At 40.9% G+C, this 20,255-nt stretch overlaps 1 protein-coding gene across 7 annotated transcripts in view; it reads right to left on the bottom strand.

Moving 5' to 3' along the window:
* MCF2L (MCF.2 cell line derived transforming sequence like) overlaps positions 1–20,255 on the bottom strand; it is a 156,482-nt gene that overhangs the window by 117,041 nt on the left and 19,186 nt on the right. The window contains exon 2 of one of the 7 annotated variants that reach the window (XM_083854909.1): positions 18,261–18,301. The exons of 3 other annotated variants lie outside the window; for them this stretch is intronic. Coding sequence is in view for 3 of the 4 variants with exons in the window: in XM_083854905.1 (XP_083711031.1) it covers positions 17,211–17,301 (91 nt within the window). In the remaining variant the exon portion in view is untranslated. Of the gene's footprint in view, positions 1–4,932; positions 5,032–10,382; positions 10,491–17,210; positions 17,340–18,260; positions 18,302–20,255 lie in introns of those variants that run through there. 3 more of the 7 variants (XM_083854905.1, XM_083854907.1, XM_083854906.1) reach the window with 3 other exon arrangements.

Raw genomic sequence — 20,255 nt, 5'->3', positions numbered from 1 at the left:
ATGTTTTGGGACACAACCTTTAAGCAACAATAGCTTGGTTAAAAATAAAATGTAATCAACTTTAATGTTGATCAAAATATTTTTCCTCAGATTCCCAAAAAAGGCAGCCAGATCCTTTTAATAAGGATAATTCTGTTGCCATCTCTGAACTGTACTCCCACTAGTTTCACTAGATTCAGCTGTTTGAGCAGTAAAATAAAGAGTTTGGTTTAGGCTAGAATATGCTAAAAAATGGATGCCATGTGCTCCCAGAATCTGTGACAGTGCATCCTCAAAGAAAATATGAGCAATCCACTCCTAACTGCTTGTGTCAACTGCAGCTCCCACCCTTACTTTTAAAATTTTAAACCTCATGTCAGGAAGGGCATGCCTACTTTTTCTACTTTCAGCAGAAAAGCTGAAATGAAGGGCAAGAAAGTTAATGCCAGGCAGAGGCATTCCCCACTACTACTGAAGGCCACCTGGGTGTAGTGGATGTGCCAACAACCTGCAGGTTTCAGAGCTCTCTCATGGATCTCTCCAACTCTACCAGCTACATAGAAAACTGACAAAGTTGCCAAGTAGTAAATCAATGCCTTCATGCTCAGACCTGCCTGCTTGCCAAATTAACAGAAGCATACAGAGCACTCTGACACATGGAGAAAGACTTGAGTTCTCAAAGTTGAGAATTAAGCAAAGCAAGGACAGAAGCTACAAGGTTAAAGAAAGAGCAAGCAAGCTCACAAGAGTGTAGGAATGGGGACGACACACAGAACAGGTCCTTCCAGCTGCCCACAACTTTAAAATGTCCCTTCAGTATGCCTGAGGATGTTCCTGTTTGTTCTTGCAATAATCCAACTCACTCCAGTGATTCTGGGTACTTGGAGATGGTGTGTGAGTCCCTTCCTGCCACATCTTTGCCTCACTTGTCAAGACAGGTGAGCCAGCCTTCAAAACCTCAAGTCTGTCTGTCAAGAACAGAAAGCCAGGGAAATGTAATGTAAAGTTTGGGCCCAAACTGTGAATAAGACTGAAAATGTGGAGCTACTGGAAAGTGACTGAGGCTGAAATGGCTATGGGATGCTACCTGTACTTAAAATACCTGCACCGCATACATATTTACCGAGGAACCACATGTTTTCCTTCTTTGGTTTGCAGATGTTTCTTCTTTCTGTAGAGCATTAAAACTCTGTTTGAGGAAAGGAAACAGATGGTAGTTGTAATAATGGCACTTTTCCAAGGTGGAAAGAAACCATTATAGTGGGGCTTCCACAAGCTTAAGGCAGAGAATGTCAGATTTGCTTGTTTGCACAAATTAGACAACACGTCACTGCAAGGCTTCCAAATGATGTAAATGTAGGGTAGTGACTGACACTGAGAGCCTTAACCCTGTTTCTGTGTCAGTCAGAGCAAAGGGAGTCCTAAACTTCATCCCCACAGCAGTCAGGGATATGGACAATCCATGAGGTCCCAGGTCAGAACTGTTTATCATCTGAGGCTTCAACCTTGGAGCTACTGTTCCATGGTGAGGGGAAGTCCTGCCCACAAACAGAAGTTTGTGGAAGAGGGTTGAATTTAGCACAGCAACAGAACTGAAAAAGAAGAAGAAAAATAAAAACTACATCCAAATAAAGAGGAATTATGCCATCATCTATCAAACCAATAAACATGGATAAAAATAGGATTTTAGTTTTTTAGTATCAATACTAATTTCACCTTTTTTTTCTGAAATAACCCCAAAATTCTAATGGAAAATAAAATTTAAAAAAAACCCCAGAGAATTTCTTTAAATAATTCCTGCCTTTTATGGATTTATATAAGAACAGCAAAAGCAATTAGTCTGGTCATTGAAGTCCAGGTGGCCATTTGATAAAAGGAAAGTTGTTGGGAAGACTGAGAAACATATCTGGAAAAAAATAAAAGCAGATGCCATGGGAACACCCTTTACAGTTGTTGGGAAAGTGTAGGGCACATTTTGAACTGTTGAGCAGGAGTCAGAGCTGGAATGTGAAGCAGATGATAATATTAAACTAGGGAGCATGATTTTGGTAGCTAAGTATGTCCAGAAGGAGAAGATAATGTATTTGTAAGGTGCTGGAGAATAAGGTGAAACTGAGGAAGATGAGCAATAATCAATCAAAGCTTTGCCAGAGAAAGTTGGCCAGATTTGTGAAATGTGGCAGAGGAAGACACTCAAGGGACTCAGTGAGAGGATCATGCCTTGGTAAGAGAGTAAGGAGAGGTCAGTAATGCACCATGGGGGCTGGGAATGTGAGTAAATCAGAATTTGGTCAGATCAGAGAGAGCAGCATCACTTAGGCAAATGTTGGTGTGGCAGCGAGGGATGAGTGGCCCAGAAGGGTTATGTGAGTGCCAGCCTGACACAGGGGACCTGCCAGCAGGAAAGCAGCCAGAGGCACAAAGGCTGTTCTGGTAGAAGAGTGAAAGATTACAGACACACCCAGACTTACCATTCCTAACCTCAGGCACTGGGAGATGCTAGGTGGGGAGCTGAGCTACTCCAAGCTTCCTGGCCCCTGACCCAGTCATAGGAATGACCAGGACACCTTAGAAGGTGGAAGGACTTTCCTTCTTAATATGCCCCCTTCTCTCTGCTCAGCACACAAGGGTTTTAGAATTCTTCTTCTGACTAAAAAAAAAAAGCTTTAAACAACCTGGGATAAATCTCAGTCTGCCTGAGGTATAATTTGATGAAAAAAACCCACAAGCTAAGGAAGAACAGCTCTTTTTTTTTTTTTTTTTTTTTTTTTTTTTTTTTTTTTTTTTTTTTTTTTTTTTTTTTTTTCCACCTAGAATCCTACAAAGGAGAAAGTCCCTCGATGACTAAAGGTGGACAGCTGTACCAGGGGGAAGCCGGGGGAACCTCTGCATTTCAATTACTGCTGAGCACGGAGCTATTGAAAAAGTCTGAACATGATCTTGGGCTGTTAAGGAAACCTTTGCTTACAAAAGGCTTCTGAAACAATAGAACTGCTGTGAAGTCATACAGAGGGTTATTAGACCCAAGGACAGTGTACAGACCTAGAATGGGAGACAGCAACAGAGAAACTGTCTGAGCAACCTGAAAGCAACAAGGGAGGGAGGGGAGTAAAGGAAACCCGAAACAGAAACATATAAATGCAACCACTGGCTGCATAAAAGCACTGCCTTTGGCCTGAGAATACCCGTGCACAGAGGAAGAAAGAGAAGGGGAAGTAGAGGGACCAGCTAAATCACAATAATATGGAAATGGCTGTAAAGTAAAGGTTGCCTTTTTTCTCACTCTTTTTTTTCCTTCTTTAAATATGCAAGTTTAACAAGCTAAAAACCAGCACCTGGTCAGAGCTGCCAGCAAGTATGAAAACAGCTTTGGGAGCTGCTGGTGGCTTACATGAAGGTCACAGTGTACCTGCAGCTGCACAGCTGAGAGACAGGCACTGTCACAGGCAAACCTCCCACTCCGGAGCCTCCCTCTCCTTCAGCTCAGGAAGAAAAGGCTCCCACATTCCCAAACAAATCCACCACGCATTTTTAAAATTTATCTTGCCACAAAAAAACACTAGATCAACGTTTTCATGGGAGTGGAAAAAGTCATGTACAAATTACTAAAATAAACTGCAACAGACAGCATGCCCTAGCAAAATCAGACTGGCTTTCTTTTCACATGCATTCAGAAAACTAAAACATGAAAGAAATATCCAGATATTTAATAAAGATATGTTTTGAAAATAGGAAGATAATCAATAGGAAAAACAAGGAAGGAGAAAAAAATGTGTGTGACCTTTACTTGTAATTTAATGCTTGTTCTTGCCAGACCAAATCTTGTTTCCCCCCAAAAATGTTGTTTAGAAGGTAAAATATCTTTTCTCCCTATCCAATTAAAGAGAAGCAGCTGATCTGTTCATTCCTATTTGTCATTTAATCTATGTGTTCATCAGACTACCAGCATCAGCCATCTTGCTAATTATCTCCTTCCATCACATGGAAATTTAAAAATATGAAAAAGTCACCCTTAGGACACAGACGACTAGGAAAATGGGAAGATAAATTCCAAGTTTTGATACTGAAATGAATAATCCTTATTATATTCTGTATTTTCAAATCACTGCTTTCCCTCACATGACAAAAAGATACAAGACTTCTGTAATCTGAAAACCAAGAATAAAGGGCAAACCAAACAGTTTCAAAGGATACAAAAACCACCTCTCTTGTCTTTCCAGGTAACTTTTTATTTTGAAATATGTTCACATCTCTGCATGAGCAATAGCCAGGATTACACTCCTAGATCTAATCAAGGATTGCCTCATTGAGCACTGCTTCTTAAATCTAGTTCTGAACACACAAGCATTTACATTTTCAACAAATGTAAAAAAATAAAACAATCTCAGAAATTTTCATAATCTTTCTACAATGCTAAAACCATTTGAGCAGATCTGCTCTAATTTTTAATCCGTACAGATGTAAAACTACATTTACCACCAATAATTCACACAACTCTTCATTCTCATGGAAGTGCAATTTAGATCCACCCAAAATACTGGTTTGCAGTGCTTACTGTTAGCTGAGCTTTCCACTGCTTCATATCAGAGCCGTTTTGCTAGACAAACCTGTAATTCCCCCAACTTAGGTACAGCCGAGTCAGAGAAAAAGGGAAATCAAAAAATGGGAATCAAGACCCATTTAGAGCATATGACTGGGCTAACAGCAACCAAAAACTACTCAAAACTATGTTCTAAAGCATGCTTCAGGAATAACTAAGCACTAAAAAATGGTAATTAGCGTTAATAGCAACGAAATTTTAACCTGCTGATAAAAACTCTTAACGTTTTCTTTCCTATTAATGACAGCATGCATAAAGAAAACTAGTCAAATTGCCAGGATTTCCTGTAAATCCTACAAAATCACTAACAGCATCCACATAACACATTATTTAAGACCAGCAGCTCCTCCTACCAGCGCACTGGGAAACCGCATTTAATCTTTGCACCAATTCTTCTAGGGCCATTTCTTCAATTTTCAGCCAGCATCTCATTCTCAGATAAAACAAAAAGAATCCACAGCAAACATGCCCACCCCCTGCTCAGGGATTAAAGGAGGCAGGGGGGGGGAAAGCCCCAAACCAGCCCACTATGGCAGCGCTCGGCGGCGCCGCATGCCCAGCGCTCCGCACGGCTCCCCCCGGCACAAAGGGCGCCAGGAGCCCGCGGTCCCCCGGCACAGCCTGGCCAGGCGGGCGCTGCCGGCAGAAGGAGCCGGGGACGGCAATGGCACCGCTCCCAACTCCTGTCCCCTGTGCCGGGTGGGCTCGCCCGCAGCGGATGCTCAGGCGGCGGGAGGGATGCGCGGCGCGGAGGAGCCGGCGCTGGGAGGGAAGGGCTGCGCTGCATCCCGCGGGAGCGGCCGGGGCGCGCACACCGCCCCAGCCCCGCTCACGTGAACGCCGGGGCGCCTCCACCCCCCTGCCCGCTCCCTGCCGGGGTGAGCGGCTCGGGGAAATGCCTCCCCACCTCCCTGCCCGCTCCCTGCCGGGGTGAGCGGCCCGGGGAAATGCCTCCCCACCTCCCTGCCCGCTCCCTGCCGGGGTGAGCGGCCCGGGGAAATGCCTCCCCACCTCCCTGCCCGCTCCCTGCCGGGGTGAGCGGCCCGGGGAAATGCCTCCCCACCCCCCTGCCCGCTCCCTGCCGGGGTGAGCGGCCCGGGGAAATGCCTCCCCACCTCCCTGCCCGCGCCCTGCCGGGGTGAGCGGCTCGGGGAAATGCCTCCCCACCTCCCTGCCCGCTCCCTGCCGGGGTGAGCGGCTCGGGGAAATGCCTCCCCACCTCCCTGCCCGCTCCCTGCCGGGGTGAGCGGCTCGGGGAAATGCCTCCCCACCTCCCTGCCCGCTCCCTGCCGGGGTGAGCGGCTCCCAGTGGGGAAATGCCTCCCCCACCGACAACGCCCAGGAGACCCCGCGCTCTCCAGCCCGCAGGATGCCCTCGCGTTCCGTTTGGAATGGTCATTTTTGAAGGCTGAGGACTTCAAATTTCCTTTAAGTGCTGTCGAATTTCGTTTAAACACAGCTGTCTTGTGGACTCCTAGGAGGAGTTTGGTTAAATGGTGTGCCACAGCAGCCCTCCAACGCTGTGAAATCTGTATTTCCACAGCAACTGTTTTCCCACCTTAGGCAAAGGGGTTTTAGAGCCGGGCTCCATGGGCCCCTCAAGGTGTATGGCAACAGAACTGCTGCAGGAGGCAGCCAGGAAAACCAAACCTCATAACCAGAAAACTGCAGCTTACTATAAAGGGTACAGTGCCACTGGAAAACTTTCAGGAACAGAAAAACCTGCAAGACTGAAAGCAGTGCAATGCTCCTCTATACAACTGCTCCTCATCATTGATTTTCACTGCTTTTATACAGACTGTTTTATAAATTTGAAACTATAATGCTCCTAACACTTCTTTTTCCAAAGATCATCTTAATGCCTACTAAATCTTGCTGTTGGCAGGTTTTTGCTGATGGTCAGCTGAATTCCTCCACTGTTCTGGTCATCTTATTGGTTTTACCCTAATTTTAAACCCAAATTAACAGGTTAGCCATGGCTGAAAGAAAAAGGGATATTTTTTGTTATGTTTAAAAGGACTGCACTGTGTTATTTAATAAAAAGATTCTTTTCTACAGATTGCACACAGCAGGTAAAGACACCTGCCCTTCTGAGGGAAATAAGTGGACACCTGTGATAAGTTGTTCATAACTCTCAAAAATACCATTAGAGAGGACATGAACTGAAAGAGTTTTTAAGAGGACCCATCAAACTATCTAGGCTTCTTCTGCCAATAAAATTTACTACATTAATTCACATTATTTCCACTCAAAGTATGACAGGCCCACAGCAGCTCCATGTATTAGACATGACTAGAACCACGTATGTTTCCATTTCAATATTAATAGAAATTACAAAATTAAGTCTTCAGTCAAATTTTTTCATAACAAAGTATTACCACTGAAAAACATGATCTGTAGGAACTTCGTATGCAAAAAGTATTCTGTTTATGTGACTGCCATTTGAGACTGCATTTATGCAAAGGAACAAGTGATGGGCAGCAGGACCACAATTACCAGACCAGGCTCTGGCCATTCTGGTGGTGACCCAGGAGGAGCAAATGCATGAGAAAAGGTGTGCAAGTCTGCAGGTGCACTTGGATAGCTGAGGCTGGTTATCAAACAAAAGTTGTGAGACCATATTGCACCCACAGACAGCCCAGGGAGAACTCCAGATCTCAGATGGTCAATGGGATTTGCTATTGCAGCAAGTTAAAGTCCTAAGGCATTTGTGCACATGCAGAACAGCAAAGTTCACTTGTTTCCTGGTGCAGCAAGAAGTGCAGGAAACGTATTCATTTATAAGCACTTACTGCAAGAGAAGATGATAGTTCAATCCCAGATTTCCCTGAGTATCCTGCCTCAATTCAATAATAATTTCATGTTTTCCTTGGAGAACCAGCAGACAGCTTAAGCTTCCCATATATCAAAAGTCCATCTTTCCATGGGTTTCACTGAGTTTCTCAGTGAAATAACAAATGAAAAGGAAGACAAAAATGTAGTGAAGAATTTTACCACATCAACCAGTCAACTTTCAGAATCACAGGAAAATAATAACTTATACTTGTGCAAAATTAAGGGAGAACCCTAATATGTTAGCTAAACCTCAGTTAAACCAACAAAGCCACTTTATATATATTTTCTACACCTTCTAACAAATTCCCAACATGCAAAGTATGAGCAGAGCATCCACATGAAAGGTTTAGTTAGCTGGGCTGAAAGTTAGTTTACCTAAAAGTGGGTTATTTGTAATCATGTACTTGTTTAATCATGCTCATTCATGAAAATCAGGCAGCCTTGTCTTCCTGAGTAAGCAGCTTTGGCATAGCTTCTCTACTGAATGAAACAGAGTATTTGAGGATACTTAACCAAATGTGGGATTACAATCTCTGCTGGTTTGAAACAGGATCATCCATGGTTTCATGAACAACCTTGAGTCAGACTAAAGAAACAGACCTTAAACTAATTAAAATCCGCTCTTAACAGGAAGACCTGATTGAGCTTTCTTGCAACATGAAGCAATCCAGTATCTGACTGTGAGCTATGTAAGGAATCAAAACAGTCCAGAAAATACAACATTACTATATTTCAGGGAAGAGCTACTGCAGTTTTCACTCTCTTGAAGTTTTTACTTGATCCCTACACCCCTTTGGATCATCATGACAACCATGTTATGAAATTAAACATGCCATTTCAGTCCCATGCATCTCATGCTTAATTAAAATCTGATAGTAGGACTGATGTCCAGTTCTACCACTGAGAGTCTGTAAATACAATAGGAAATGTTGCAATTTTTCAGATATGATTATTTTAAATTCTTTTTTAAATTAAAAATTCAAGCTGCTTCTGGAATTTTGTTTTTTAGCTTCTACTTATATATTATCTTCAGCAAAATATCTTCACCAGTCCAGGGCAAGCCCCTGCTGCAACAGAGGAATTCATAGAGGAAATTTAACGAGTACACAGTCTTTCAGTTCTGTCTTAGATGTTTAAAATGCATTGGAAATATTTTTTATCAAATGGTCTGTACTCCTGTTTCTTTCAGTGAAACTGCAAGGATAATAAGAAAGGCACAAATGTATTACAGAATTTAATCAATTGATTTCCATGGCTGCATGGGTATAATATTTGACCTGATTTGTATTGACATTTTTCTATTAGATTTGAAAGCCTCATCAACATTATTTTTTCCTTCAGTTCTCTACTTTACTCTGGTTTTGGCTGTAGTCTTCAGCAAATCCTGTTCAAACACAGCCAACATCACACATCTTATTTCCAAACGGTTTCACCCAAATAGGATTACCTAGTTTTTCAAGAAAATGTGGCTATTTTGAAAATGTTCCAGAAGTAACACACAGTGGTACTATCCACTCATGTGGAGGGGCCAGATTGGTAACCATAAGTCATTAACATATAATCATGTATTGAGTTTTGCTTGAGTGAAAGATGCTTTGAACATTATACCTAAAGATTTCTCTACTAACTCTACACTGATCTCTGTAACATCAGTCATCAGTGAGTTCCAAAATTTAATTATGTGCTCTGTGAAAAACTGTTTTTATTTAAATTACCTTCCTGGAAGTTTTCTGTGTGCCCCAGTTTCTCTTTTGTGAAGCAGTAAAAAAAAAAAAAAAAAAACAAAAAAAAAAACAAAAAAAAAAAAAAAAAAAAAAAAAACACCTACAGGAAATAAACACTCTCTTTTCACATCCCCAAGCCATTCATGACTGTACAGACTGCCACTGTAGGTGATATTATGTCTCCTCCAATTGCCTGTTTTCCAGACAGAAAATTTCCTACACTAATTAGTTCCTATTTGTATAAAAGCAACCCCATACCTCTGACCGCCTTCACCATTCCTCCATGTACACTAATTCTACTCTAACAAAGGCAACAAAACTGGACATGGTACTTCAGAAGTAGGCACAGCAGAGATTACTCAGTGACATAAGGATTTTGCTGTTCTCAGTTTCCCTCTCAGCAGTTTGTAATGTTTTGTTTTCGGACCAACACTGAATGCCAACCAAGCTGCTGCTGTTTTCAGAGAACTACCCACAGCCAGTCAAGGTCCCTCAGTGAGGGTAATAGCTTAGTTTACAGAATAGCATTTTCTTTTCTCATCTGTATTGCTTGTACAAACAATTAATTTCACCTTCTCTACTGATCACTGACTTAGCACCAATTTATCCTCCAAGAGTTTGCACTCAGCACTGAATTTTACTATTTTGAATAAGTATTTTTACATATTTGCAAATTTTCTCTTTCCATGCTTTATTCCATTTTGGATTATGTTGAACAGCTGCAGGAACCCCTGCAGAAATCCCTGTTTTTTCTCCACCAGTAACTCCCCCTCCACCCACAGAAAACTGACCATCTAAAGCAACTCTCTATTTCCTATTTTTCAGTCAATTACTAATCCACAAGAGGGCTTCCAACTTAACCCATAGGAGCTCTGTTTCTCTGTGAGCCTACGAGTGGCTGCAGCAGAAGAAAAATGATGTGCTGACTATAAAGTAGGACTACAAGAGAGGAAAACACGCAGAGGTTTCCCTGATGCCGCTTTGCACTGGCCCTGCCACATCGCTCGTGGCAGAGGGAACAGGCAGAGCATATGGATGGCTGTGCCTGTGCAGCTGAATCCCCTGCCAAACATCCCATACAGCTTTCTAGTGATACCACATGGTCAGCATCAGGCAGCCCTTCTCTGGATGGCCCCACCCACCACATGCCACAGAACTCCAGAGAATGAGTGAGCAGTGAAGCTACAGCATCCACAGCACCACTGCTCTCTAAAAACACTGCAAACAGAGCCAGGGAGACTTACCTAAGCTGGGCTCCTGCAGAGAGGGAAGAGACCCATTGAACGTGGTTTTCATAAATTTAGGTCCTCTCAGGTCCTACAAAAAACTGCCACATACACCCACTGCACAAGGGTGATACTGATCCCCAGCCTTAAATAAAAGGGAAAGAAAACGGAAACAGGACAGTTGATATGAAAGATCCAAGCAGAAAATGCATTTTTAACATTTCAACCTCCTCTTGGCATGAGTTCTTCCTTCATGAAGAAAAGGGATCTTTCCCTTTTATTTCCCTGAATGACTGAGTTCTCTTGGTAATCAGCCCAGTTAGGCTTTATTATGTAAAGCATCTGGGATTTGAAACTGGGATTCATAAGCAGAGATGGCAGTATTCTGGTTTTGGCAGCACCTCACTCTTTCACAAGAAGAAAATTGTTCCTAGATTCACAAATCTCAAGAAATACAGAGAACTTAGCAAATACATGGAGGAAGGAGGGAAAACAAAATCAAAGAATCAAAGTTTTTCTTCTTAAAAATTTGACACTCAAAACACTCATACAAAGCCAGAGTATGGCAAGGTTCATTCATACAGGAACACAGACTAAAGAAGCTTTCAGATGTGCAACAACAGTTAACAGAATAATTCCATCAAAATTATGCCTTGTTTAATTAATATATTGACTTACCAGATCTCCATCAAGTCCTCAGTGTCTCCTCAACCTCAATAAATTTTTCTTTCAGAAATTAGTTGCCATACAGTAAAGGTCCTAGCAGCTGCTCTCCAGGTTCCCTTATCTGGGATGTGTGATGCCCCCACACAGGGACTAGGCTGAACAGGGACTACCCTGATCAAGCTCTTAGCAGTAGGAAAAAAGCTTCACCCTCCCCTTCCTTTTCCATTATTGCTCAGGCCCGTGGCTGAAGATTAGTAAAAGACAGATGAAATGCAACCTACTCATCTCTATTTGATCGTCTCTTCTCCAGCTTAGCTCAGTCTTGCTACAATCCAGCTCCCTGTACTTTCAGTCTCCCCCAGAGATTGCAGTCTAGCCTCTCCTTAAAAAAAAGGAAACCAAACAAAAACAAAAGCAAAAACAACACATCAATTAGTTCTTAACACTTAATTTAGTTACTAACTTTCCCTCTTTTGTTTCTTTCATAACCTGTGTCTCAGCTTCACACTACAGCGGCACTTCTCATACTGCTGTGAAGTTTTGTAGTAAGGCTCTTCAGCCTGAATGAACTTAAAATGATTGACCAGATCACAGGTTTCAATACTTCCTGGCATAACAGGCAGGGCCTGCTTTTTCCCCAGCCTCCCTTGCTTGGATGAAATGTCATTTGAATCTCTTCTGCTTGTCTGCTGTGTTTCTAAAGAGTACCAAGTTTCTTTGTAAGTGCTTCATTCAGATTTCTTCTTTGTCCTTCTTTGCCACATGGGATTAAGTAATCACTGCAGAGCCAACAGCCTTGAAAGAGGTTATTTAATTTAACACCTCCAGTTGCCCCTGCTCCAGCTGAGAAGTGTTCCAGTCTTTTCTTCTTCTTCAGTCTGAGGAGCTAAACTATCCAGATGTGCCCACAGCTGCACTCCTCTAAAAGCAGGCATGGCAATAAATGAATGAATGTTGTCTTTTGCCAATGCAGTGCCAAGTAAGACCCTTCCTTTCTAAGTTTACTGAGATATCTTTATAGATAAAGGAAGTACTTTGTGTAGGAAGTTAGGAAGACTGAGAACAGGAAGCATTAAGGTGAGCAGAGAATGAATTTGCTGCAAAAAGGAGTAATACAGGAGGAAATGAAGCATCACTGTTATTTCCTTCATTGAGGCACTTCCGTATATGTGTATAGTTAAAGGAAAGGCCTCACAAGGGAAACTACTCCAGCCCTGAAAGAAATGAAAGCACAGTACTTTAAATGTAGAAAAATAAAACAGTGGATGCCAGGGAGCCCTGGTTTCAGAAGATCAGCTACTGGTACCATGATAATTAAATAGCTGGTAGAGTATAGATGCAGAGATGTCACAGTCATATTCTTCCACAAACTTATTATTATGTATGCAAATGCTGAAATAAAATGGATTCAGAAAACACACCCCTTTTGTTTGTATTCTGTCATTAGGGTGATTTTCTTTTCAAAGGAGGTCATAAAATTAATTTCCTCCCTGCAAAAGAGTCTGTCCAACATTTTTTTAGAGCTCAAACTTAGAAGTATTAGGCTTTAAATCAAATGATGTGTGTGTGTTCAGATTTTGAGTATTAAAAGTCTGTATTTTATGACATGCCCTACTTTGTAAAAATCCCTTTTTCAAACGAACGAGCTGCACACATAAAAGTGTGATTGTATGTAAAATTAACAATTATATATGGCAGTTAAATATCACTTTTTATTACAGAGAAATTTCCTGAGTGTTTTAAATCAATCCTGACTTGAATGGTAGAACTGCACATAAAGTTCAGCTGCACAATCAACGATATAAAAAGTACTCAGAATAAAAAAGCAGAGTTTTTTCAGGACTATTCAGTTTGATTACACAGAATAAAACTGAAGTGCTTACCCCTGAGGAACAGGCTGAAAAAATTTAGCACAGAAAAAGGGCTCAGTAGAAGGATGTCAACTTTAATTTAGAACTTTTTTAAAATCACAGAACCATTAGGTTGGAAAAGACCTTTAAGATCATTGAGTCCGACCATTAACGTGGCACTGCCAATTCCACCTCTAAACTGTGTCCCTAAGTGCCACATGTACACAGATTTTAAATACCTCCAGGGATGGAATGGGATGTATCTTAAAATTTGACTGCCCTTTTCCCCTTGTACATCTTAAAAAGCAGCATTCTGTGGAACTTTAGGGTGACAGAAAGCTTTTCCCTTTTTACAAAAGGAAGTAGTGCAATGTTCAAGGAATGCACTGAGGACATGGGAAGATTCAGTTTGTGGCTGGTCTGGCCGAGCTGCCCACCTCTGGCAGATGTGCTCCCCAAGGCTGCTTATCATCCCACACTGGGTGCTGGCCTCCCTCCTGGAATGCACCTCAAGCACTCTTAAAGAACGTGGCTTTCTCTTAATGCAAACCAGAAAATTTTATAGGAAAGTAATATATTACTCATCTAGAAATCTATTTTTATTATTCATCTAGAAATAGGAAAGTAATTTCCAATAACCACAAGGATATTTCACCTGCAGTCAAAGAGGCCACGCCCCCAACAAGATCCCAGTCCTTCTGCAGAATGCTCAGAGTCATCACAGGTCCTGCAATGGTGCTGTTGTGTCCTTCACAACAGAGCTTGAAAACTCCTGTCTCCTTACCAGACCTAATGCCCTATCTACTTTAATGCAAACAACCCTCAGTAAATAAAGTAACATCATTCTGTTATTTTTGTTGGTGGATGCTTAATACAGCAGGTACCATTAAAAGTGGCAGAAGATTGCAGGTAGGGAAAAAATGCGTCTAAAAAAGTGTCTTCCAAACAATTATCACTTTTTCATTCCTCGACAAGCAAAAATCATTATATCTAATTTAGTGATAGCCTTGTTTATAGCCTTTATAGCCTTGCTGTGTTTTTTTGTTTTTTTGGGGTTTTTTTTGATTAAGATATGAAATAGAGAATATATTCAGATCCCCTTTATTTTCCATTTAATAGTCTTCATGGAATATTGTACTTCTCAAACAAGCCAAATTAAATTGATCTTTCCTGGGAGACGGTCTGCACAAAAGTCTCAGTAGATGAGGGAAAATGACTGGCCTTCAGTTTATAGTTACTCTGCTGCATTATGGTAAAACTGTCAGAAAGAAAAATGCCATCTAGATATCTCTAAGCCATATCCAAACCACCATTTCATGCCTTCTTGAAACAGAAAGACTGAATTTTTGCTTCAATAGGCTTATGGAAGTACCACTGTTACTTTTCTTGAATGACCACACTGCTAAACTGTTACTGCTTTAGAAAGAAAAATATAAGAAAGAATGCATACATTTCCTTGTTTCTTTGATTACATACCACTGTTGCTTTTTCTTATTTTCCCTCTTTGACTCTTCAGAATAATTTCCAATCCAAAACAAGGATTCTCTCATCAGTGAGAAACTTAACAAAATGCTGGGGGATTTTCACTTACTTAAAACCCAGTAAAGTTAAGTGCTTTTTGATTTTAAAAAAAGAGGTTTCATGGACTTCACTTTCAAATAATTTAAGCTTTAAAATTACAAGATACTTTACAAAAATATCGCCACCATGATCAAGATTTGGCTCACAAATCCACAAAGATTAATGCAGAGGGACATGCTCACAGAGAGATGCATCCCAGAGTACAGTACACCATTTCCTATTCCAGTTCAGGAGACATTTGTTTCTAACCATACCCCAGTGCTGTCATGTCAGCTGCAGAAAATTATTGGTAATTAATCTCCAGGATGCACAAAGAAGCGCAATCAAATCATCATTGGTATTTTCAACAGTTGTTTGTAATCATGCTGCTCTTGCACCGTATCTGTTTTCATTGGGTCATGTCAAATTTTATAAGATCTAAAAATTTGAAGTGAGATTTCCATAAAATTTCAGGTTTTGTATTCTTGCTGTTTCTAAAATGCTTCAAGTTTGTTTCTGCGAAATTTTGCTCTCAGCGTTTTCCTCTTTACAAGATCAGTTTCAGCAGGCTGTAAATTACTCCTTCAGCTGCCAGCTCCCTCCCAGAGCCTCAAAACACCAGTGCCATGGCAAAGTCTGAATCCCTGAAGAAGAACAGTTGGATCCTCTTCACCATTCCTACTTGTGTACCCAAGAGGAAGAACATGTTCAGGGTTGAATAAAGTCAGTGCATCAGCAGAGCACAGACAAATAGGGAGAACAGGGAGGTGTGTGTTATGAAATATAATTTAAAAGCAGAATTCCAAAGGGCAGCATAAAGAAGAGGCTTAAGGATACCAGATACCACAGAAGGCCCATCTTGAAAATTTGGCTATAACAAGACCAACACACATGAAAGGAAGTGTTTCTTTGGCCCCTAGAGACTGATCTGCATTAGCACCCCTCCAAGACGCATTTACTTCCTTCATGATCTCAACCAACCCTTTAGAGAAAAATAAGACAGGCATTAAGGAAATGGTAACATTTGCATCTGTAGTTCTTAGCATGGTTGGATCTGTCATCGCTAGCATCCCCTGTTACAGAAGCAAAAACCATTAAGTAACTTTGTCTGGAAGGCCCTATTTTGTAAAACCAAAGAAATGCGTAACCACAAACAAACTAACGACTAATGTTTGAAATTATGTCATCAAATACAGAAATCAGAGATTCTTTAAGTATCCAAAAGCTTTCCATACCACACAGGTACATGTATAAACTGTTATTCTGCTTCATCTTTCTTTGTATCAGATTTCTCTTCACTGTCATATGTATGTGCAAATGGGATATCTTGTAATTACCAGCGGTGCAGTGGGTTGCAAGCAAAGAGCTCTCAAAAACTGGGTAGTTTTAGATGGTTTAGCTTTTATTCCCCCATGGAATGAGGCAGTATGCTGTTCAAGAAACTAAATTGTTTGTGCTACAACAGAAAAAATATTTTTGTTGTCCACGTTTTTCAACGTGTAAAAGCAGCAAGAAAGGGTATGATGGGACTTGGAAAATGGGACACAAATAACTGCATTATACAAACAGTTCTTTCACTCTCCTTTTGTCCCTTTTCTTTTCCCCTGACATTTGCCAGGGAGTATTTAAAACTAAAGATTAGTTTCTCATGTAAAAGACAGTATCTGCCTGCTCTCCCCACCTTGTCAACCCCCCAACAGGCTCAGTTCATACACACAGAGCTCATGGACTCTTCTAATGCAATACTAATCACTTACAGCACCCAAAGCAAATACTAATAAAAGAAAGTCCATGAAAACTTCAATTCTTATCTAGAGAGAGCTCTTCAAAAGTATATACCTCATTAATGACATTCAGTATTATCTGTGGGGGAAACACAGTAAGGTCTCAGATTCAAAGGTTGTTTAATACTCATGAATAAGACCCCAAATGCAAAGAGTCTAGTAACTACACTCATACATAATTTCATGTGAACAGCTGCCTCCTTTTAGAAAGAAAAGGACTTTATGAAACATTTTAAACCCTATTTTTGAAAGCAATCTCACCATGGAGTCACTGCCAGATGGCTATAATACTTGACAAGATACAGACAACATTTCGTCAACATGTGTTATGGCTTTTTATACTGCCTAGTCTTCTCAGTACTGTATGTTATTTTCCCAATATGGGAAACCCCTTTACAAAAAGAAAGGCAGTCACAAATATGACTTCTACTTCATGTACCTGTGATCCAGGTACACAATGAAGCTATGCTAAACATACTTGCTGAAAAAAAATCCACCTCTTTAACAACACTTGCTTAACAGAGTTTCTCTTTCTTAAAGTACAACAATACAAGTTTTAAATTAATTCTTTCTGCTATAATAACACAACCACACTGTTATATGTATTTCTTTTTGGCTCAAACAGCTGAAACTAATCATAAGCATCACTAAAATCTTCTAACACAATACATGAAATCATACTCCTTTCAGTCAGAGCAAAAATACTCATCTGTGAGAACATATACATGTACCCCATATTGAATTACTTAGACAAACAAAACCAATGTCCTGCCAAAATTCTATTATATGGCATTTGTACTAGCAATTCCTTTCAGCAGCTCTCTGGTCTGTAACTCCAAAAAGCAGTTAAGACTAAACAATATGCGAACAATAGCACTGAGCTTTAAAAGGCAAGATTTTAAAAGTAAGTGTTCAGAAAACAAGATGCTGTAAGGAAATATTTACACACACATACAGAGGCCATGTTTAGACTTGTAAATACCAACCTTTTTTGTAGTTCTGTCCAGAATCCAAAACGTGTGGCACATGTCCTTTAATCAGGTATTTTATGCAAGAACAGCATAAATGACATGGCATTTGAGAAACTCATGTATCAAAAAGTCCAAGTGTGCATGTTAAACTCTCCTCAAATGCAGTACAATTGGCAGGCTTAGTGCAGTGCATTTAGATTTTGCAGTGAACTTGTTACCAAGGAAACCAGCAGCTGCAGGTGTTTTCCCAGGGAATGAAAATTCAGCAGTGAGCTTGTCTACTCAGTATTTTATTCACATATTTCTTCGGTTTTAATAACAAACTATTTCTCAAACTCTGTCAGAAGACTAGACTGCATTAAAAAAAATAAATTTAAAACCTTTGCCTACACATGACGTTACTGCACAGTAAACACCACCTTTTAAGGGTTTTCTTCTTTATTCTCCTCCAGTCTCTACTCCAAAAGTGCCCTACCTCCCTTGCTTTGTCTCTTTGAATAAAAGTGTGCAATGGGTTTTCATCCCAAAAAGTGCTCTAACAACTTGGTAACGCTTCAGTTTCCAAGGAACAATGCTGACTTGGGAGAGACTACAGGAATGCCTATTCTGGTCATACAGCATAGCTTTGCAAAACTGTACCATGCTACAGCGATATCACCATGGCTGGTATGATTCATGCTTCTTAGGATAAGGATAAAAATACAAATACTTAGTAAAACCTCAATGGAGATGCAAGGTAGAAAACCCACTTTCAGTGTAGTTCTTCCATGGGACATTAAACCAGTAATTCACACAATGCTTACTTCTCATTTATGCTACATATTGGAAGGCCAATATATAGAAATTAAAATACAGGCACTGCATTTTTATTTTTTTTAAAGTAGCCTCTTTTCTCTGAATAAGATACTGGAATATTTATAAATCTTCCAAGTTCCTAAAGCATTTTTCTACTTGTCCTCTTTCAGTGTTACTGAATCAACAGCAACATCTACTGGGCACATAAGGGCAAGATTCAATTTCTTGAGAGAGATTAAAGGGCCAGGTACAGGAGCATATAATACTTACAGTATCTATTTCTGGATACTTTGGCATCACTTTGGCCGTCACTGTGAAACCAGAAATAAACAAAGCTTTTAAATATGCATTTTCTTTCTCTTCACCTTTTCAGAAGGAAAACAAACCCAACAGAAAGATGGACAGAAGGACAGCACTGACTCCTGAGATGACATATTGCCTTTGGAGATGACATATTATAAAATGACACACATATGACAAATAACATGCTACAGTTAGTAATATTAGATACACTGGGCTAACAGAACCAGCTGACAAGAATTCTGCCAGTAAAAGTATTCAAATATTCTTCAAGTTCATGCAATGGAGAGTTTTATTATGAATATTTTTGTTCTTTAAATCTATTTTTCCTCTTTAACAATTACACAGATTTGCAAAATAAATAAATAAAGCACACCTTAGCAAACTGATACTAACCAAACAGCAACGACTAAAAACCAAACAGATCAGACCAAGCAGAAGTTCTTCAAAACTTCACAAAGAACAAGATGAACACATGTGAACCTAGTAAATGCTCAGAACAAGGATTCCAAAAAACTTTGGCCTGATAACACCTAGTATTTGCCTTTCATCATAGAACCTACTAGAGCCTAAATTCACTAACTAGAACACAGTAACTGGAGCCTTGTGAGAGGAGCACAGGACAATCCATATTTCTGACATGCTCATCTAAGTAATCCAAAGAAAATGACAGTGGGACAAGCTCAGCTTCATCCTTGTTGGTGCTCTTCTGCAGGGACTGGTGTTTCAGCTGCCTGCTGAAAGGCACACTCCAGTCAGGGCTCACGATCACAGCCCTTGCCTGGATGTTGACATCTACACAATTCCCTCTTTTAAGATCCAATCAGATGAGAACAGGATCTCTATTCCAAGCACTCACCATGCATCACAAATCAAGTGATTATCAGAAGTGCTATTGGAAACTGAGAAGATCTCAAGACTTTCCTATTACAAGTTGGGGCCTCAGTCAGTGGCAAACTAAGTTTCCCCTTGCTACCACCCCCTCTGGTCTAGTGACTCTTCAGTTCTTCAATACAGTGTCTTTACTCAGGAAGAGCTCAGCAGTCAGACTGAGCATCCACCCAGACTTCCAGGCTGAGGAGGAAACTGGAGAGCACTCTTTTCCTGGGCAAGTGCTCCACTCACTTTGCTGTGGCATACTGGGGTCGGGAACATCAATGCCATTGTACCCCTTCTGCATGAAGCTGATTCTCCTGCTATTTGAGACACCAAACAAGGTGTGTGCAGAGCACAAAACAAGGTGTGTGCTGCTCAAGAGCACCACAGACACCAAACTGCAGACAGCCTTCTCAAGAATGACAGCAGCTCTGGGCAAAGGCAAGAGAACCATGATGAGGTAGCTCAGTCCTCATCAGAAAAATTACTGAAGAAATTACACCCTCTCAGACTTTAAACACCTAAATGCTACCGAAGTCCCCCAAACATTGGCACTGTTCTCTCTCCCACATGCTGCTGGGGAGCCTCTTCCTTTGCAGTGCAGTGAACAGAAGTCCAGCAGCACTGCTGGAGCCTCACCAGTCGGTCAAACAGGAAAACCCAACTGCTCCATTTGGGGCTCGTCTTGGCTGCACACACAGATGTCATTCTGATACCTTCTATAATCTGACAGCCTTCCTATGTTTTCTATGTTTCCTATGTTTTGCAACAGTAAAAAGGGCAGGCACAGACCCTTTTCTGTGCAATGAAGGATGCCCAGGTACACAATGCACCACATGAGGCCATTCCTCTGCACTGAAACCACACAGAGGCACAGTACAGCACACAAACAGCAAGTTTCAACACACAGTATGGTTACAGAACATACAATCTTGTGTTCCACAATGAGGTTTCTCAAAAGAAGCAATAGTAGGGAGGGGGGAAAAGTACAAAAGCGAGCATGTGTAATGTGGCTTTTTCCCCCTATTTTTCCCACTACTCCTCTGACTGCAAGCCCTGTCTATGTGGAAAAAAGCAGCTGCTAATATC

The sequence above is a fragment of the Zosterops lateralis genome (genome assembly GCF_965231275.1).
Source record: "Zosterops lateralis genome assembly, chromosome: 2".
Lineage (NCBI taxonomy): Eukaryota > Metazoa > Chordata > Aves > Passeriformes > Zosteropidae > Zosterops > Zosterops lateralis.
The sequence above is the reverse complement of the archived record's forward strand: the minus strand, read 5'-3'. Positions and strand labels throughout refer to the sequence as shown.